Source organism: Guillardia theta, assembly GCF_000315625.1.
Source record: "Guillardia theta CCMP2712 unplaced genomic scaffold GUITHscaffold_44, whole genome shotgun sequence".
In the NCBI taxonomy this organism is placed as follows: domain Eukaryota; class Cryptophyceae; order Pyrenomonadales; family Geminigeraceae; genus Guillardia; species Guillardia theta.
The window spans coordinates 277,407-296,876 of record NW_005434630.1 but is presented as its reverse complement, the minus strand read 5'-3'; the positions used below and the strand labels follow the sequence as shown (position 1 = coordinate 296,876).

At 52.6% G+C, this 19,470-nt stretch overlaps 6 protein-coding genes across 6 annotated transcripts; 2 read left to right on the top strand and 4 right to left on the bottom strand.

Annotated features, from left to right (window-relative positions):
• Window positions 1-489: 489 nt before the first annotated feature.
• GUITHDRAFT_110240 (hypothetical protein) lies at window positions 490-5,575 on the top strand (the record flags this gene model as incomplete). The annotated part of the gene is made up of 20 exons (XM_005830708.1): window positions 490-580; window positions 629-675; window positions 720-813; window positions 863-1,983; window positions 2,033-2,806; window positions 2,882-3,034; window positions 3,198-3,269; window positions 3,313-3,387; window positions 3,436-3,522; window positions 3,699-3,765; window positions 3,811-3,863; window positions 3,919-3,979; window positions 4,067-4,150; window positions 4,199-4,293; window positions 4,634-4,675; window positions 4,720-4,749; window positions 4,799-4,852; window positions 4,902-4,933; window positions 5,148-5,221; window positions 5,466-5,575. 20 exons carry the CDS (start codon window positions 490-492, stop codon window positions 5,573-5,575), a joined length of 3,216 nt encoding a protein of 1,071 aa, XP_005830765.1.
• Window positions 5,576-5,789: 214 nt separating this feature from the next.
• Window positions 5,790-7,466, bottom strand: GUITHDRAFT_110239 (hypothetical protein; the record flags this gene model as incomplete). The annotated part of the gene is made up of 11 exons (XM_005830707.1): window positions 5,790-5,864; window positions 5,912-5,952; window positions 6,000-6,056; window positions 6,101-6,149; window positions 6,205-6,326; window positions 6,375-6,569; window positions 6,621-6,704; window positions 6,762-6,809; window positions 6,857-6,935; window positions 6,985-7,051; window positions 7,096-7,466. 11 exons carry the CDS (start codon window positions 7,464-7,466, stop codon window positions 5,790-5,792), a joined length of 1,188 nt encoding a protein of 395 aa, XP_005830764.1.
• A 596-nt stretch (window positions 7,467-8,062) lies between these two features.
• Window positions 8,063-12,207, top strand: GUITHDRAFT_110238 (hypothetical protein; the record flags this gene model as incomplete). The annotated part of the gene is made up of 24 exons (XM_005830706.1): window positions 8,063-8,578; window positions 8,635-8,661; window positions 8,712-8,769; window positions 8,823-8,903; window positions 8,954-9,022; window positions 9,147-9,166; window positions 9,220-9,289; window positions 9,455-9,534; window positions 9,578-9,622; window positions 9,708-9,841; window positions 9,892-9,957; window positions 10,022-10,070; window positions 10,129-10,156; window positions 10,207-10,325; window positions 10,402-10,478; window positions 10,525-10,571; window positions 10,622-10,662; window positions 10,929-11,056; window positions 11,242-11,296; window positions 11,353-11,412; window positions 11,456-11,545; window positions 11,826-11,885; window positions 11,936-12,007; window positions 12,064-12,207. The coding sequence occupies 24 exons, from the start codon at window positions 8,063-8,065 to the stop codon at window positions 12,205-12,207; spliced, it is 2,136 nt and encodes a 711-aa protein (XP_005830763.1).
• A 4-nt stretch (window positions 12,208-12,211) lies between these two features.
• On the bottom strand, window positions 12,212-13,353 carry GUITHDRAFT_163753 (hypothetical protein; the record flags this gene model as incomplete). Its single annotated transcript, XM_005830705.1, has 9 exons — window positions 12,212-12,345; window positions 12,396-12,450; window positions 12,497-12,545; window positions 12,595-12,645; window positions 12,690-12,753; window positions 12,800-12,861; window positions 12,910-12,974; window positions 13,132-13,187; window positions 13,238-13,353. 9 exons carry the CDS (start codon window positions 13,351-13,353, stop codon window positions 12,261-12,263), a joined length of 603 nt encoding a protein of 200 aa, XP_005830762.1. The 3' UTR covers window positions 12,212-12,260.
• A 475-nt stretch (window positions 13,354-13,828) lies between these two features.
• Window positions 13,829-16,619, bottom strand: GUITHDRAFT_110236 (hypothetical protein; the record flags this gene model as incomplete). The annotated part of the gene is made up of 18 exons (XM_005830704.1): window positions 13,829-13,894; window positions 14,040-14,119; window positions 14,174-14,239; window positions 14,345-14,453; window positions 14,501-14,538; window positions 14,592-14,667; window positions 14,893-14,945; window positions 14,994-15,073; window positions 15,120-15,183; window positions 15,235-15,340; window positions 15,386-15,471; window positions 15,535-15,592; window positions 15,640-15,746; window positions 15,798-15,843; window positions 16,069-16,138; window positions 16,183-16,235; window positions 16,293-16,361; window positions 16,413-16,619. 18 exons carry the CDS (start codon window positions 16,617-16,619, stop codon window positions 13,829-13,831), a joined length of 1,434 nt encoding a protein of 477 aa, XP_005830761.1.
• A 448-nt stretch (window positions 16,620-17,067) lies between these two features.
• On the bottom strand, window positions 17,068-19,037 carry GUITHDRAFT_163752 (hypothetical protein; the record flags this gene model as incomplete). The annotated part of the gene is made up of 3 exons (XM_005830703.1): window positions 19,011-19,037; window positions 18,666-18,709; window positions 17,068-18,576 (listed from the first exon to the last, which is right to left on the bottom strand). The coding sequence occupies exons 1-3, from the start codon at window positions 19,021-19,023 to the stop codon at window positions 17,068-17,070; spliced, it is 1,566 nt and encodes a 521-aa protein (XP_005830760.1). The 5' UTR covers window positions 19,024-19,037.
• Window positions 19,038-19,470: the final 433 nt, after the last annotated feature.

The following is a 19,470-nucleotide window of genomic DNA, read 5'->3' as shown; positions in this document are numbered from 1 at the left end:
GGGAGGGCGGGAGTGCGTGAGAGGGAAGGAATGTCGGCGAGGAGAGGAGAGAGGAGGGAGAGGAGGAGAGTCAGGGTGAGAGGATACGAAGGGAGGAGGGATGTTGTAGGCTCTGAGGAAGGCAAGTGACACCATTAGAGTGTCTGATAGACGGCACGGGCTGAAGACGATGGTATGAGGTGGCGAGCACTGGAGTAGAAATGGTGTCTTCCTGACTTTGATCTGAATCGGATGGTTTTCTATGCAGGTGGAGATGTACGGCAGCCTTTCATCGCATGTCAGAGGGGTATGATGTCAGGTTCCGACACGAGCTTGTTTGACAGCGGCATGGATCAAGGGCATCATTCATTCGTTTGCTCTTCCTGAAACTTTCGAGCGTTCGATGGATTCCTTTGCTGCTGGTTGTACCTTGGATCAGCTCCTTTGACATTGTGGTAGTTATTTTCGTGCAGAGGTAGAAAGAAGAACAATTTAGATCAGTGAGGAAAAATGGACTTGTTCGCAAAAGCGGTTGCCAAAGCTCAGAGTACCATCGATAAAACGCTGGGAATCGATGAAGGGCAGGCCAACGAAGCCATGGGTAAAGCCGGCAAGGAGTTTTGCTGGAAGTCTGAACTTCACCTTGCAGAGGCCTCCATGGAAGAGGGAGCGATGTTCACTCAGGTTGCTGGAAAGGTGCTTCCCAAGAAATTGCGGTGGTGATACTGATCGCTCGATAGGTGGTGGAGAAAATCAAAGTCAACCCGACTTCGTTTTCCACTGGCTACTACAAGAGGGACCGAAAAATCCCGAAACCAGATGATTTCTTTTCCAGTGCGTCTGACCTATCGCGAACATTCGGCTCTGACATGCTCTCTCTCAGATATCGGCGGAGACTTTGCGAGTCCAGAAGCTGTCAGCAAGAGTGAGATGAGCAACCACTCATCGCCAGATGCCAAGTCAAGGGGGTTTCAACGCGGAACAAACCTCAACAACGATTTTTCAGATGAAGGGTGGGGGCTGAATGATTCAATTGGTGCGTCGCCCAGCAAGGGCTCGGTTAAGGGAAACGCTGCTGTAAATGACTCTGAGCCTTCTGCTGCGCAACACAAGGTGTTCGATCAGAGTCCCTCCCGGTACCATCCATTAGAGCAAGGCTCCAAGGCAATGGACGAGAACCATTCTCCTTTGAACGAGGGGGTGCCTGCAGCACCCAACACGGTCCAAGCTGAAAGTGAGGAAGAAGTCAAAGAGCAGGAAAATGGTGAAGCTGAAGCTTCCAGGGCTGATGACTTCTTAGACTTTCCGGACCCTCCAGCGTTCTGGGATGAGGCTGAAACACCTGCCGATGCTCTTGTCACAGGTTCAGAGGAGGGGTCGAAGTATGAAACAAGCGCGGCTCCAGTATCAGAAGCGCATGTCACTCCGGCCGAGTCTTCAAGTCAGCCGTATCAGGAGGATTTGAAGGGAGCTGAGCAAGATGATTCTAAGCATGACGGGGTTCTAGAAGGCCCTGACAAGAATTTGACATCTTCCACTGTCGAGTCATCGGCGGAAAGCAATCAGGAAGATGGATCTCAGCTCGGGGCAGAGGGTGAGAAGGAGGCTGATCTGAATTCGAATTCGAATGAGGAAGCTCAGACTGTCTCTGTTGATCATTCATCTCCTGTCAGTGCTGAAAGAGAAGCTCCCATGGACAGCACAGGCTCTGCTAACGACACGACTGACCAAGAGGCCGTTGAGCCAGATGAGATCGAGGAGAGCAAGACTTTGTCTGGTTCTCCTGCTTCACAGGCGCAGAGAGGAGCGGGTTGTGCCGTGTGCAGAGGCAACGAGGAGGCGTTGAAGGAGGCGTTGAGAAGGAATCAAGGGATAACACAGGAGAGGGACTCTCTTCTTGCAGAAATGTCTCAAGTCAAGACTGAGCTCAAGCAGCTTCAAGATGCTCTTGCGCGCAAAGGGACACAGTATCAGGAAGAGATTGAAAAGCAGGAAGCTCTCGAGGTACGCCTGCAAGCTCTCTCCTCGATGTATTTAACCATGATTCCTCCAGGTCACTGTCCAGGAGAAGGAGGGGTTCATCCAGCAACTTCGGAAGGAGTTGAACACGCTGCGTGATTCCAAGGCTGACTCGTCGACAGTCTCTCAACAGCTCAAGGACAGCGAGTCTGCCAGGGAGCAGCTGATGGACGAAGGACGCAGGCTCATGACTGAGAAGCAAAGTCTGGAGAAGATCATCAAAGGGCTCCGAAAGCAGTTGAAAGACAGAGAGAAGGACGAAGAGCGGTACAAGGAAGGGAAAGCAGCTGAAGAAGCGAGGAAGAAAGCCTATGAAGAAAGGCTGGCGGCTCTCGGGGAGCAGGCGCAGAATAGTAAGATGCAGACCGACAAGCTCATGGCTGAGTGCTCGGACCTGAGGAAGAAGCTGCAAGGCAAGGAGAAAGAGATCGGTCAGCACGTCAAGAAGATCGCAGAGCTCGAAAGGACTGTCAAAGACACTCTTAAGTGCAACGAAGACTTGGCAAGAAAGCTGGAGGATGTGGCTTCAGACGCTCAGACAGATGCGAGACGAGCAGTGGAGAAGGAGAAGAAAGCGTACGAGAAAGAAGCCGAAGAGAAGATCGAGATGCTGTCCGATAGCTTGGAGTCCATGCAGGCAGCAATGAGGCGCCTCGAAGCTCAAAGCAATAGCAAGGAGCAGCGCCTCCGAGCGGAGCTGGAAGACGTACAGCAGCGATGCAGAGAGGCGGAGGAGCGAGTGCTAGAGCTTTCTTCCTCCGTTCCTGATGCCACAAGACCTCTCCTGCGTCAGATTGAATCGCTCCAGGTGAGTTGTGGAGATGAGAAGTGGAGGAGACAAGGAGGGAGGAGGATCCCTTTGAAAGAGCTCATTTCTTTGCAGACGTCCTTCGTAGACAAGCAGAGAATTTGGGAGCAGCTTGAGAAGACGCTCAGGCAGCGATGGTACTTGCACTTGCTGCTCACGTCAGAAGTGACTCGTGCGTTCAGCTCGGATGCAGAGGCTGAAGCGAGACAAGCAGTGGAGAGAGAGAAGGTACTGGAGAGACGTGGGATGTTGTGAGGGTGCAGGTAGAGGATCAAGAACACGAGGAGCGGGTAGAGGAGGACGAGGACCAGGAGGTCTGAGCAGTGGGGCAACGAAGAGAGAGGAGGGAAACGAGAGGATGTGAGCCCAGGACGAGAGTGACGCTCAACAGGTGGCTGCTGATCGTCTCAAGAACGAGCAGGAGAGCGTCGCGTCCCTTGAGATCCGTGTGTCTTCTTTACAGGTCTGCTCCTCCTCTCTCGCTCCCCCTGTGAGTTCTCTGTCAGGGCGAGGCCTCCCGCCTCTCGGCTGAGCTGAGAAGCCTCCGAGAAGAGCTCGAGATCGCGAGGAAAGCTGAGCAGGTGAGTCGAGGCGGACGAGGGGAGGAGAGTGAAGTAACGTTTCCCTAGGATGCAACGGCGGAGGTCGAAGTGTTCAAGTCGACTTCAGAGAGGCGCGCAAATGAGATCTCAGAGCTCAAGGCGAGTGCAGACCTCGTTGATTCTTGCTTGTCCTGGTTCTTGCTTGCGTGCTTGTTGTGCTCTCACCCTCCTGTCTGCTCTTCTTTCTGTCCGTCCTGTTGGCCTCCCTGCTGCCCTGCTTCCTAAGTTGACCCTCCTCGCTCTCTCTTTCCTCTCCGGGGCCTCCCCAGTCCCTGATCCCCCTCGTTCAGATGTTGCACCGTGAGAAGGTAACGGAGCTCGAGCTGAAGGCTACCCAAGACCGCGAGAAAGCAGCGGGTAGGAGGCGGTGGGGGGGGAGAGGAGGAGTTGATCAAGTTGCAGAGGAGAAAGCGATGCTGCAGCGACAGATAAGGTCGCTAGAGACTTCAGTGCAGGTCGATGAAGAGCGTCACTGGCTCAGGTGGAGGCGACTGACGTGAGGTTGACCAGACTATCAAGGACGTCAATTATGATCGCAGCAGAGGAGGATCCAGAACAGAGGCTGACTTGGGTGAGCAAGGAGGAGCAGGAGCAGGAGCAGGAGCAGGAGCAGGAGCAGGAGCAGGAGCAGGAGCAGGCGCTGAAACTATATGATCAGGTGGTGGCTACTCGAACTTCTCGCAAGACAGCGTCTTCGATGTCGCCAAGTTTTCCTCTGCCCATTCGCTGCAGGACAGAAACGGTTTCTCCTCCCTTTCTGTTGGCGAGTCTTTCTTTTCGACCGAGTCAGGTTGGGATCGAGCTGGGCTGAAGTTTGTTGAGCCTGACTTCCCTCGAGCAGATGGATCGAAGCACCTCGAAAAACACATCCTCATGCTCCAGCAGGTGCGGCAGACCATCCCGCCGCCTCCTCCTCTCCCTCCTCCTCTCCCTCCTCCTCTCCCTTGTTCCCCCCCCCCCCTTCCTCCTCCTCCTCCTCCCCCTCCTTGTCATCTTGTTGATCCTCTGCAGCGATGTGAAGCACTGGAGAACGAGAGAGACTCTCTCGCAGGTACCCTTTCTCCTGCTCCTGCTCCTTCTCCTGCTCCTGCTGCTCCCTCCTTGTTCATGAACACATGTATACTCAATCCCGTTTCCTCATCTTCCCCTCCTCTTCCCGTTCCTCCTGCTGTCCCTACCTTGACTGTGCCAACTAGACGAGCTCGCATGTGCGGTCACCATACAGCAGAAGCATGCGAAGGAGGCGGAGCTGCTCCCCATCCTGCAGGTCAGCAACATGTTCCAGTGTCGCTGTGTAACCTCCCCATGTAGAACGAGGTCACCTTCCTCCGACAACGACAGGTTCGTTCATCCTCCTCCTCGCCTCCTCCTCCCCTCACTCACCTTGCAGGAACTCGCGCTGGAGCTGCTGGGCGCCAGGGAGGAGGAGCTGGATGACTTGCGGGTACATAGCATGAAACTGACTTGCCTCCTGTCCCTCACGTTGCCCGTAGTTGACTGTAGAAGAGACCCGCCTGATCTACAGGTTATCCCCGCCCCTTCTCCTCTTCTTCCTCTCCTCCTCCAAACTCCCCACCCACCAACCCACCTGCCTTCCCTTCCTCCATCCTTTCAACCCCCTCCCTTGTCTCTCCTCCCCTCCCCCCTCCCAATTCCTTTCTACTCTTCTCCCCCCCCTCTCCATCTTCCCACCCTGTTCTCTTCCCATTACACAGTTTCTCACTCCTCTCGTCCTGCAGGGCGGAGCTCGAACGCCTAATGGAAGTTCTGCCGACGAGCGATCGCTGGCGGATCCCCACCTTCCCCACTTCAAGTGAGCGGATGGAGGAGAAGAGAGGAGACGAAGAATGAAGAAGGCGAGATTGGGAGTTGACCACCTTAGGAGCTGAGGAGAGAACGAGAGGAGGGCGGGAGGGGAGGGCAGAAGGAGGGGAGGAAATCTTGAGCAAACAGGCGTAGAGGAGGTTATGAGAGGTTGAGGAGAGGAGAGTGGAGGAGGGAAGGAAGTGTAAGGAAGTGTGAGGAGAGGAGAGGAGAGCACAGTGACGACACCGCAGGCACAGCAGCAGAAGCAAAGAAGGACGACGATATGGACCCGCTAGAGCTGCCTGACCCTCCCGCTGGCGGGGGAGGGACTGAGCGAAAGGGTTTGACTCGTGTAACTTAGAAGGTTTGAAGAATAAAATTGACTCGATCAAGAAACGAGCGGGAAGGGTAGCCGAAGGGCATTACAATACAACGACACTTGATAGAAATAGAGAGAGAAGGAGATTGAAGAAAAGAGAGGGAGGGAGGGAGGGAGAGGAGAGCGAGGGGGCGGGGGCGGGAAGGAGGAGGAGGCAAGGAGATATTCGATTGAGACACATTCGGTCCTTGGGTCCTCAATGGTTCCTGGGCCCAACAAAGAAATCGTCCGCAGACGTGTCAATGAAGATTTTCTCTCCCTTTCCTGACGCCTGAATCTCTAGTCAGCTCCCCGACTGCCTTGCTCCTCCTCCCTCACCCCGTTGTCGACGTCGTCCGAGATCGCCACGATGTTTGAGACTGCTTCAAGTTAGTCAACAGGCAGAGTCCTATGAAATCACCGGCACCGTTCTTGTCGTGGTCTCTAGGAGGACTCAGACCTACAGGATTCGAAGAATTTCCTCCTACATGTCGTCAGACGCCTTCTATCTGATCACTTTGCGCGAACCTCCGCCAGCCTCCTTTGCCTTCATCTTTGCGATGTACCAATCAGGAGCCTGCGCATCTCGTCACTCCTTCCTCATCATGTCCTGCACCTCCGCCATCACTCACGCTTGACATCGGGTAATGGGGGCAGAGTTCAGGCAGGAGGAAGCAGTCGTTCCACCACGCGTTAGGGTCTGCACTTGCTCCTCCTTGCTTCTTCTCCTCACTTGCCGCCCCTCCTGCTGCACCTTTGCAACAGTCAGAGATCGAAGAGCGTCAAGGAGGATAGGAGATACCCTGCCCTCCGCTCCCGCTCCCGCTCGATCCTCCTGCACCACCTGACCCTCCCAGCCCAGCGCCGCCCCCTGTGGCTCCTGCCGACTGTCCACCAACACCAGCTTGTCCTGACGAACCAGAGTTTGACGCCAGCGCAGCGTTGATGATGTCAAGAGGGGAAGGGATAGAAGGAGTTGACGACTTTTTGCTAGAGCCTGAGGGTTTGAGATCAACCAGCACGTCGGCAACCACAACCTCCAGTTCACCGCGGCCGAAGATGGAGTGTTTGAACTCATCCTTGAGCCTCGCTACTGCTCCTGGAGCATCCGCATCCGTCGACTCGTTCAGGTCTGCCAGCAGGACAAACACCATCACTCACTCGTGCTGACATCACAAACTTTGCAAACCTTTCCATGCATTCTCATCGATGTGGTAGGGGGTGTAATGTCCTGTTCCTGCCGAATCGTCAGAGGGCAGAACTCAAGTCATCTCATCATCTCACCGCTCGGAGCAGAGCCGGACGAAAGAGACTGAGACGACGATTTGTCTGCAAACTTCTTTGACAACGTCTCTGCCGTTTTCTGCACGATATCAGACTTCTGGGATCGGATTCAGATAGGGTGCTCTCACCAATTTCATCTGATATGAGTTCGATGCGTCTGTGATGATCTTGTTTGCCTCGCTAGCATACTTTGAGCTAACAGGAATATCAGACGACTTCAACCCCTCTCTCACCCTTACCTGTCGCTGCTCGCCGCCTCCGAATGCTGGCCCCCACCGTTTCTTCCAATGTTCCACCATGTTCCAACAGCGCCTCCAGCACCACCAACAATCCTCCTCGCTTCCTCATCTTCCAGTATTCCTGATCCAAGACCATCTCTGAACCCTTTCAGCGTCTTTTCACCTTCCCTTCCACCATCCTCCACTATCCCATGTGCTTCCTTCATCAACCCCTCCGACCACTCCCCCAGTTGTCCAGCCAGACCCACCCTCGTCTGATCGCCATGTCCGACTAGAAACACCACCACAACAAGTGCCATGAACGACGATCCTGCCACAAAGACTGCGCGGCTCATGCTGGGCCGCCCGCTACCTCCTCCTGCGCCCTCCATCTTACGCCATCCTGCCGACGCTCTAAAAGCGGAGGTGCAACCACATCCCCACCCATACCAATCAAAAAGTCAAACGATTTGACCACCCGGGTGGCCCGGACAGAGGCCCGTGAGCCCGGCCCGGCGCACTCATTCTTAGGTCTGCCTCAGAACATTCATTAGTTCTTTTGAAGGACAGAAAACTTTATATTATTGACTTGATGAATTCATTACGGGGGCAGCGACGAGATGGCGAGCGAGCAGGCGCAATGCAGGGCGATCAGGTTACGGCATGAGGGAGTGCATGTGAGAAGTACATCTGAGAAGTAAGGGAGGAAGAGGAGGAGGAGGAGGAGGAGGAGGAGGAGGCGGAGGAGGAGGAGGAGGAGGAGGGAGATTCAGAGGGAGACATGAGGCTTGCTGCTTTGATCCTGCTGGCTACATGGTATGCCTTCACCGTAGACAGCACCCTTGCCCCATGTCGCGGTAGAGTGAGTGACTATGGTTGTGGGAAAGCATGTCTGCCCGTGAGGTTGAGGGGTGGGAGGAAGGCGGAAGAGAAACCTACAGAGGTCGCAAAGTTATGGCAGACAAAAGAAGTGGATGAGCTGGACAAGATGTGGAATAAGGAGTTCATGAATGTCATGAAGGAGAAACTGAGTTGCAAACCGAACTGCACTTGCCTCGACGACTGCCTCAACCACCAGCCCGAATCGATCTTCACCACATTGGGGGATGCTGTAGGCAGGGCGCGACGGGAGATACAGGAGGCCTTTGGTCAAGTGGTACCTGAGGAGGAGGTAGAGGAACCAGTCCAGGCCGACGTCTTCGACGTCAGACAGCTGCTGATGACCGAGGAGGAGGACGAGGATGGTTTCGTGAGGAAGATGGTCAGAAACGCCCAGGTCTGGGACGAGAAAGAAAAGACCATGGATCCCGATGAGCTGTCAAAGATGAAGGAACGGCTGTTTGAGGAGGTTGAGGAGAAGATGAAGAAGATCTCGTCACTCCTGGACAACGAGCCGCCCTACCCCAAGACCGGTCCTCCGAACGCAACAGGGTTTGAGGATGTCCCGGGACTGTCCAAGAACATTGCAAACGAAGCAAGGGAGCTCGGTCTGAAGCCGAAGAACGTGCTGTTTGCCTGTAAGATCAGCAATATCTCATTCTGACACTTTCGATGGATCAGGTGAAGAAGTTTATGTTAGGGCTGAAGGTGCTTCTTGCTGATGGATGATGGTTCGATGACGAGTCTTTTTGCTGCAGGCCCTGGATATCTACATGGGCGAGAAGGAAGAAGAAAGAGTTGTCAACACTGGAGAGGGTGAGAGTTTCTCTCTATGGTGTATTCTTGCTGCTGACATGATGGTTTACAAGATGCTTCAACGGACTTTGAAAAGAATTTTGATTCTGACACTTTCGATGGATCAGGTGAAGAAGTTTATGTTAGGGCTGAAGGTGCTTCTTGCTGATGGATGATGGTTCGATGACGAGTCTTTTTGCTGCAGGTGCTGACTTTGCGTTTCCTCCAGGGCCGTTGATTTGGCCCGAGAGGATCGGGGGGAGTCGCTTCGAAAGTATCATGTTCAAACCATCCTAGAGCAGTCGGGAAAGAAGCTTCAATATGACCCCGACGGTTTGAACTTGTCAAGTTGATTTGACAGCCAATGAATGATGCTTGTTCTTTTCACATTTTAGTAGTCCCTTGGGTTCCTAAGAATGTGATGAGAGGAGACGGTGGAAGAAGCCTCGACGTTGCTGAAGTTTGTTGTAGGTGTCCTTGGCATTGAATGTCACTGCGGAGATTATCCTCAAGAACGAAAGCTACCTTATTGCGCGCTTCAGTAAGGAAGAGAGCACAATGGAGCAAGGGGGGGAAGGAGAAACGAGCAATGCGGGCAGGCAGACGAAAGTGAAAGGAAAAGGGAGAGTGATGAAGAAGAGCGGGAGAGGGAGGAGGAGGATGGAGGGAGTGAAAGGGAGGAGAGAGAGTTGCTTTGTTCTCCTAGAACTGAACGATTCGCGTGTAGGTCGAGCTCGGGCCTACGAGTTTGTGTGTATACCACGACTACTTGATCCTTTCATGGAGGTTGAAACGTGAGCAGCAAACTGGTAGTGACCTTGAATGGCAGGACAAGGAACTCTTTGACTCGATGCAGCTGAAACAGAATGTTGAGGTACTTGTAATTGTTTCCCCTCCTCTTGTATGCTGTGGTTGCACTTGATGGGTACAGCAGCAGCGACGATGACAGTTTTTTTCAGGCCTTTGTGCGAAAGGTCAAGTTCAGCAAGAGAGCTGATTTCTGCCTCAAGAAGTGCGATTGGATCGCAGAGTCACTTGTTGTTGAGCCCAGGCCCACCACCACGGCGGAGCTGCTGACGAAGCAGATTTTGAGGTGCGAAAGTTTGATTGCAAGAGATGTTGTCATTGACAGCTGCTGTCAAGCATCAACAAGAAATCGGTGATCTCGTTTCTCAAGTTCGTGGAGAAAGGTCAGCTGTCGAATTGGAGGTAGCCAAGAATCATTTCTATCAATGCTTGAGCGATTCCAACATGATCACGACTATGCGTGCAGCAACGCTAGTATAGAGGGGCTTGACAAACAAATCCCTGCCTCTGGAAAGGTTCTCAAACCTGATGGCTGCGGAAATTGCAGCTGATGGTGCTCATGATTTCTTGTAGGTGCTCAATACCAGCGACTTGGATCAAGGTGAACTTGAACTATTCTTGATCAACTTCTCTGACCGTCTTGCTTCTCAGTGTTCTGGAAAGGCCCACTGTTTGAACTGGTCCCCATGAAACTTCATGTCTTGAGACTGAGACAAAGATGGCAGGGGTTCCGGATTCCGAAGTATGAATTCGAAGAAGAGGTGGTTCAGGTGACTAGCGAGCATTGCGAAGTTCAAGTCGCTACCATAACACTCTTCGTCCGCACCCCTCCTATCACCCTTGCAGGAAGCTGTTGCAAAGAGGGAGAGGCTGATTAAGGAGGGGAACAATAGCTACGTACTGTTTGAGAAGATGGGGCGAATGTGAACAATTTTTACCATCCTGCTGCTTCACTTGACCTTGCGCCAGCCTGAATGGAAATCACATCCCCAAGTTGATTGCTCCGAGCATCATCAGTGACGTTGGGGTGAAGTATAACAATTCTTCTATGTTGATCACATGTCAGGATTGGTATGTGGAGGACTTTTTCAGCTGCGCGTGGCTGGGGTAAGACTTTAGTCGAAGGTTCAACTCTGATTCTTCATTGGAGGTATACTGGAAGATTACGAAGACTGATGAAAGAGGTATGGATCCTCCCTCCTCCCTCCTCCCTCCTCCCTCCTCCCTCCCTCTCTCCTCCCTCCTCCTTCTCTATTTATTCTCTTCCAGCTCCTACAAGTCCCTTATACCTCTCACAAAACATCTTCCTTCCTGTTTGTATTCCTGGCTTCGATGCAACCTTTGCTGTTCTGCTTCTCATTCCTTTCACTCAGGCACCCGTGTATCCTGATATCTGTCATAACTCCTCCGCCCTCTGCACTCCCCTCCATGCTGCTTCTCTTTCCAACCAATTCTTCTGCTGCCGAGCCCTCCTCGCTGCTGGCGCCAACCCCAACGCAAGGTAGCCTTTCTTGAATCTTCTCCCTCCTCCTTCTTTGATCCGTTCCTTCACTCCTCTCTACCTTCTCCCCCACCATCTTGTCGCAACGTCTTTGTTTCTCCCTTTCCTGTGTCTGACATTATCTGCTTCCTCGCTTTGCTCCTGCTCCTGCTCCATCTCCCGCTCCTCTTCCAACGACGTGTCAGAGATTCAATCGGCGTAACTCCCCTTATGCTCGCCGCCTTCGGCGGAGCTCCAAAGGTCAACATACTCTCCCCCTCCTCCTCCCTCGCACGCGTACGTGACTCTTGCTCCAGATCGTTCGCCTGCTGCTTGTTGCAGGAGCAGACGCCTCGCTCAGGAACCTAGACGAAGCGGTGAGCACATCCAGCCCTTGCTCGTCATTCACATCGAAGTCAGGACGCCTATGAAATCGTAGAATACATGTGGAAGGAGAAGATAGACGACGTCCCTCAATGGCTGAGAACGAGGCGGAAGGAATGCATGGATGTCAGTCTGCCCCCCGAATCCTTTCCCGAGCTCCCTTCATTGTCCAGTTTTCTTTCCTTCACTGGTCACCTCCTCCTCCTCCTCCTCCTCCTCGTTCCTGCTCATTGCGTGCTTGCTCTTCACCTGCTGTCCAAGACTACTCGGTCCTCGACTCTTCCCTGCTGCCCTCCCACTGCTTCCAAGTCTCACCTATGTTCATCTCTCCCCCCCCTGCTCCTCCTCCTCCTCCTCCTCCTCCTCTACTTCTCTGGCCATAATTCCACTCACCCTCTGCTTCCAGATCCTTCTCAGCTTCACCAAGACGCTTTCAGACTGCTCCATCCCCCCCGGCTCCAAACAGGTCTACACAATCTTGTACTCTTTCCCTCTCGTTCCCTCACCCTACTCCAGTCTCGAGAGTTCGCAGCGGCAGCGTTCGGGAGCGAGTATGTCGTAGCACCGCAAGAAGCAGAGGAAGGGGAGGTCAGACCATGAACGTGGCACGCGTTTCCCCAGCGGCTGATCGCGTGCTCTTGCAGGTGGATCTGGTCAGCGACTTTTCGGAATCCTCACACGAGGAGGAGGAGCGCGAGGAGAAGGCTAAGAGGTGGGAGGATACGATCAAGGCCTTGGCGTACGGCTACCACGATCTTCCAAAAGTTCGGAAAGTTCCTGACACATGAAAGTCTTCCAAAAATTTCTGACACATGAAAGCCAAAGAGGGACAATGATGAGGCTAGTCCTTCTTATCTCGCTCCCCTACGTTCCTCCTCCTCAGCGTTGTCTCGGACGAGTCGTCCATCCCCAGCTTTTCCTTGAGCCTATCTCAAAGTCATCTCCTCCTCCTCCTCCTCCTCCTCCTCCTGTCCACCTCTCATTCTCTTCTTTCAGTCTTTGCAGCTCACTAGCAGTGTCCTGCTCATCTGCTGATGTCCAGTCATGCCACACGCCCCTCTCCTCCTCCTCACTGACCATCTTTATCTCCTTCGAGCTTCTTGCGGAACTTCTCGTTGCCCTCCACCTTCCCGTCCTCTGGTCATCGAGGGCAGGCGGCATGAAAGAGTCGCTACCTGCTTCTTGTACACCTCATGCAACTTCTCATCTCGCGCCACCTTCTCCTCCTGCGCGGCTTGTCAGGTAGCCCAACCCCCCAGCCCTCACTCACGAGCTCCGTGACGCGCTTGATGAGCGACCAGAGTTGACACACGACGAGAAAGATGAACATGCACCTGCTTGCACTTTCACAGGATGGACAACCGATTGACGAGAACAGACCCGAAGGAGATGTAAATGTTTCTCTCCGCTCGCAACCTCTTGTTTTGATGTTCCATCTTGTCCTATCAATCCTTCTTCAGCTTCGAACGAGGAAGAGAGGGAGCGAATGCCTTCCACCCATCGGTGTGCGGGTGACGATGCTTCGTTGCTTTCAGGTAGGAGTCCGCAAATGCAGCTGAGAGCGAGACACCATAATCGACCAGTACCATCCCGACAGATACGTGAACCGTGAGCGAACGAGAAGACACAAAGACAAGGATGAGCACAGGAGCAGAGAGAGACGAGGAGGCATCGGTAGTCAGACTCGCAGCACTCCTATGGGCTTGTCTCACCTACTAGGATGACTCCGAAGCCCACAATGATTTCTCGTGAGAAGGGTACTTGAACGCTGCGAAGCGCTCATCGTCATGATCAGAAGCTCCTCCTCCTCCGTCAGACCTCTGGATGGCGCTCTTCATGGGTCTCTTGATGAAGGAGGGAGCAAAGGATAGCGCCATCAGCACGGCGCACACGGCGCACTCCCCGAAGAGCATGTACGAGTACAGCGCGTACATGGTGTCCAAACAGAGCTGTGCTAGGGTCGGAGAGTGGAGGGTAGTAGGGGCATTACAAAGTAGACCCTGGGGTACTCAAAACACCGGTGTTTTAAGGTTGAATGTATTAGAAATATAGGGGTAGGGTATTTACATCAAGATTCAGTACCCATGGGAAAAAGAATGGGGTAGGAATTATGATGGGTGGGCAGATGGGTGGGTAGTTGACCTGGTCATTAGCGGAGATGAGGGCTTTTCTCAGTCTAACAGTCCGCCCGGGCTGTGGCCGGCCGCTGGGCCGCCGGAGCCAGGCCCGGTCCCTTCCACCTCAATTACTGACAAGCTCAATCACTGAGTCACTGACTGGCGCTGTCACAGTGTGATCCGCGGGCCACCGAAGTAGTCAAAGGATTGATCAAAATTGTTGAACTTAGGAAGTACTACCCGAAAGTGATTAAATTAGTAAAGTAGTGAGTCTGACAGGCTCTGATACTCGTTAAGCAGCCATGGCGCCTTGCTCGATCAGGTTCTTCCTGATCAGGTCTTCAGCAGCATCTCGAATCTGCGGGTGAAGTCTCAGCCGATGATGAGGGGAGGAGGGAAGCATCGATCACTGAGTCTGCTATTGGCCGGAGGTGCAGGTTGAGATCCTTTCTCGCCTTCCTTCTTGTCAGTTCCCCTGCTGACCAGGACGGAGGGCGACTCACCTTGGCCGTGTTGTAGCAGGGCTTGTAGGTGATGGGCTCCATGGAATGTCGTGGGAGAGGAAAATCCTTGAAGCGTTTGTCTGAGAGCAAGTGAGCAAGCAATGAGGAGCAGGAGGAGGAGGAGGAGTTTGCACCGCTCTTCAACATGTTGGCAAGTTCCAAGTGGCTGATCCCCTTGTCTGAAGAGATCAAGTATCGCCCTGCGCAGAAAAAATCAGCCCCGCCATGGCATCCCCTTCCACTTCCTCTCTCTCTCGCTCCCGTTCCCACTCCCCCACTCCCTTGCCACTCCAACTCCTCCTCACCGAACGCTGACGGGTTCTCCATGGCATTGACATGCGCCGCTGCAACATCTCTGACATCCACACACCCGATGCACCTTCCTCCGTTGGTTCCGTTGTGCGAATATCGTCCCTGCAGCGCAGTCACATGGCAGGTCGCTGAGTGGAGGAGGCCCTGACGTCCAGCAGATCCTTGATGAGTTTCGTGCTCTCTGAATCTGCTCCAGGAGGGAATGAGAGGCAGCAGAGGCTGGGAGCGGGAGGAGGGGACCTGTTCGGTTGGAGAGTGACGGGCCGGTGAGGAACGAGGGGTTCATGGTAACGATGTCAAAGTCGACTTTGTACTCCTGCACAGGAACAATCTCAACGAGTGCGACAATGGTGATGAAGATGATAGATGGAGTTGATGCAGCTATTGCAAGCTCTGGTGGTGATAGCGTAGTTGATCAGGAAATGGGCAGGGAGGAGGAGAGGATTGGGAAGACGGCGACGAGCAAGAGCATAAATGATTGGAGTCGAGAGGGGACTGGGACGAAGAGGAAGAAGAGGAAGGGGAAAGAAGCTCCCTTCACCTGTCCTCCAGCATCCAACGCTTTCTTGATTTCCTTGGGATCTGAAAATCCACCTGCAGTCCAGCTATTTGAGGGGAAGGCGAAGGCACCCGCAAACAGACCGGCAACACCATAGTTGTGGCTGTTCAGAGCCGAAGCAATCCAGACCCAAGCAGCCTGTTCAGCGAGCGTCTTGCTGTACCTTCATAGAACATTCAGAAACTATTCCAGGGGACGTAGCTGCAAACCTGTATGCGTTGTCCTCAAGCGTTGTGTCGACATTCCAGTCATCTTCGCTCCATGCATAGTTTTCTGCCATAATCACTCAGAGAGCTGCAGGCTTGGAGGCAGTGCAGGTCTCACGGTCAGAAGGGATGTTGAGCGTCAGGATGGCAGCGGCGGAAGAGGTGATGACAACTCTTCTGACACCTCCCACAACCCTTGACCCTCGAAGGATGTTCATGGTGCCCTGCCGTGTTTCAGCTCACCCCTCACTAGCTCAATTCCCCGAGACCTTCACGGCAGGCTCGACTAGATCTGTTTCTGGATTCTGAACTTCATAGTGGAAAGGAGAAGCTGTGTGAAGCACAAACTTGCAGCCTGGAGGAGACCATTACAACGGAGTTGCAACCAACATTGTGTGGATGGGGGGAGGGAAAACACCTTTGATAGCTTCATTGAAGCTCCCATCGTCGAGCAAATCTGCCTCATACAACTCAAGCTGCAAGCAGACTACATATCAGCAGACTCCCGCAGAAATGCTAGCACCTTTGGGAAAAGCTGCTGGAGAGCTGCGACTTTCTGCGTGTCGTTGAACGTTCGCACTGTTCCCCTCACGTGGTATCCTCGCTTGATTAGCTCGTTGATCACATGTCCTGGAGAGAGACTGACGTCATACACTCTCAACTCTTCGTGCCATCATCGACCTGCTAGAAATCCTGAAGCTCCAGTAACCAGCACAGTGTCTCCAGGCTACCATCGACTTGAGTCAGAGCGGGACGTTCACAAGCAAGCATCAGTCTGCGCAACATGCCTGGGCAAAAGGTTCTGAAAACTTGGACCCCATGTGAGTCTCAGCAGGTGAAGCTTCCGAGCCTGGCTTACTCAGCAAGAGCCCTCCTCCTCGCAGTCTACTTCCTGCCAGGCCCCGTTTCCACCTCAGCAGAGCTCCTTCCAAGAACTCCACGGCCTCCACACACCTTGGCTCGAGAGCTCCTTGGCCGCTATGTTGGCCTCCTTCGATCCAAAGGGGCAGAGCTTCTGCAACCTATCGGGAGTGAGGAAGACACTTGTCCATCAGGTCAGAAGCACCTGTCGCGAATCCATTGTGCCGGCGCTGTGCTGACTTGTCTCCAGAAAGCAGCCTAGCAACCATGACTGAGCTCCCAGACGAGAGCTCGCCGACTGCTGCTCTTCCTCACCTTCTCTGCAGGGCCTGCAACTGCAGAAAACCAGAAAGCCCCGCCCCTCAACCTTAGGTTGTCGCTAACCTGGACGGGGATGCAATTAGATGTTGCCGTGAGCGTTAGCAATGCATTCACCTGGTACGCTAGAAGAGGACGAGGGGGCGAGATCTCATCTCTGGACGATGTCGCGCAGAGAAAGTTTGTGTTCAACAGAAGCACCAGGCAGAGCAATGCAGGTATGCATTCTGCCCTGACTCGGAGTCGCCGCGGGAGCATCTTTGCAAAATACAAGACGTGAGACGGTGAGTTTACATAAACGCGTCTTCCAGAAAAGTACAACATTTCTCGAATCCTTCTCTGAGATACAACATTGCTCGAATCCTTCTTTGAGGGGGTTCTCTTCCATCAAAGCTCCCTCCCTCCCTCCCTCCCTCCCTCCCTCCCTCCCTCCCTCCCTCCTTGCAACCTTCAGCCCCCGTGGTATTCCTGCATGCGACCCTCATACCGCACCCTCTAATCCTTGGGCGATCTCAGGGGTGATCTGAGCAGATCCTGTAGCAGAAACATAAAAGGTCATAGCGTTTACTCAAAGTTAAGTTAGTGTTACTAAGCTTGTTCGACCTTTTATGTCGTCGGAAGTTTCGAGGACAGCGGGACCATGTTGTGGCTACGTATCATCGGGGCCATGTTGTGGCTACGTATCAAGAAATTTACAGATATTCATTATGGAAGAGAAAATGAAGCGAAAGAATAAAGAAAATCCAGAAGAGAGAAGAAATGGTTCCTGCAATTAGCATCCGTCGAGCTTTTGCAGATTTGCGATGGCCGAATCAAGTTTCTCCACCACTCCATCCATAGAAGACAGGGAACGATCCGAGATGCTCATACACTGCCCCAACAAGGCCACCTCATCAGAGTTGAAGTCGTTCTTGGAAGTAATGTGCGCCCTTGAAGCCTCTGTGAATGCAACTACCTTGAGGAGAACTTCATCGTTGTCCCTGACCTTCCTCCCTTTTCGACGTTTGCTGCTCCGCTCTGGCCCAGCATAAGCACGCCAGACAGCCTGAATGACCTCTGCTGCCTTGATCTTCACATCGTCACGTGATGCCAACATCTCGACAGCTCGCAAGCACATGACCTCAAGTCGATGCTGTGAAAGTACCACATTTACGATGTTTGTCGAAACAGCGACCATGATCATGGCTGATATCGCAGAGAGCATGGCTATGAGCCGGCCGAAACGAGTCGATGGGAAGACATCGCCATAACCAACAGTAGTCATGGTGATCACGGTGCACCATACGCAATTGGCAAAACGATCCAATCGACTGTGAGGGACATCTATGAAGACCATCGGCCGTTCAAAGAGCATCAAACAGTACGAATAGAAAAGAATCAGCAGGAGCCAGAGCATACAAACCATATTGAAATTGGATGTGAGAAGATATTTGGATATGAAAGATTCCCCAACGACAAGCTTTGTTACATTTCCGTAAGCTCTTGCGATGTCACTGGCAAGTCCGCTGATGCATTCCCCATAGAAGCGCGGAAACATTCTGATACGAAGAAACATCACAACCATAAGGAACACATCAATCTGATAGGTGCAAGATCCTTCAAAGGAGTCATTCCAAACATCAAACTCGAAGTCCAAGAATGGTAGAGGCATTGGCAAGAGGCACAGCAAATCGAGAACAGCTTGCACGTAAAGGCCACATGCCTGAAGATTGACATAGGAAACAAACCCATTGTGCAGAGGATTTCCTCGCAGCCTTTCCTGAGCAATGGCGGCTCGATAGTATTCTCGATAAAAGTACATCGCAATGATGGTAGTGACGACAATTAGCACTTTCAACCAAAACGTATGAAGATCGGGGGTGCGGTCATTCGACCACAGTACTTCGTTCTCCCAAACAGCCACAACCATCCCAGCCAACGTCCAAATGTAGGCCCAGAAGAGATTCTTTGTCCGTAATTCTGCCCATTCGCTTGCATTCCTGTTGTATAATCTGCCTTTCGGAGCGTAAAGGACTTGATAAATCGCAACGGCTGCACTAAGAATTTCTGTCTTCGATTCTTCCGATTCAATTTTCTCGAACCTGGACCTTTTCGTTGTGGGGCTCTTACCAGCAACAGGTGACTGCGATCCTGATAAAACCCCTTTTCGTTTGAGTTGGTCCATCGATGAGAAACTGCTGTATGTCGTCAAGGCCTTCCTGGCCATGGCAGTGTCCTCCAACGTGATCCTCCCTACAGAGGCTCGGCGATTGTGCCGTGATCCGAAATTTTGGCTAACGGGCTAGAAACAAATACAGTCAGTTATGTCTAAGGTTCGGAAGACATGAAACAAGTAGAACGAAAGTGAAGATAGAACAGGAATTCACTTACACTCTGTGCCATTTCCTCAAGGTCGTCCAAAGTGCTCATCCTTTCTGAAATACAGTTGTCAAGGGAGTGTGCATCGCGATTCAATCATTCAAAATGCTAATGCTGGCAGCACTGTCAACTTTCGACTACATGCCAACGGGATATCAGGTACGAAAATGCATTTCAGAAAAGGAAGTCATATTTTCAACGCAGCAAATGAATGCAAATTGACGCAGAGAAGCTTTGCAAGGCAAGACGGCATCATGGCGATATACACATGAGAAACAATGCAGTTGAAGCATGGGGGTGGGCAAGTTGGAAGGAAGAGAAGAGCTTGCAATCATAGTGATTCGTTCGATCCTCTACCTGAGGTCTGCATTCCCGCCGATGCTATTTCGGGTCTATGTGTGTTGGCCCCTCATCCCCCTACCACTTGCACCGACTCTCAGTGCAGGACTCTCAGTGTCCGCAGGACTGCCCGGACCGTAGGCCGGGCCCCGGTCGGCAGGTAGTACTGAGCGAGTGTACTGAAGAATTAAAAGTAAATGTAACCTGTACACATTGAATTTAATCATGGTACAGAATTACAAATTATTTGAGTACATAGTTATTAAAAATTGATAGCAATATTTCGCTCAATTCACAACCATACCGTTCCTCAATGGTTCAATTCGTTGGTAGCCATGGTGAGATGGAAAGCTGAGTAGAAAAGAGAAAGGAAGAGGAGGAGAAGACTACGAAGATGCTGTCGAGATGGAGTGAATCAAATAAGAGAGAGAGAGAGAGAGAGGGATAGAGCAGGGGAGAGGGAGAGGGAGAGGGTCAG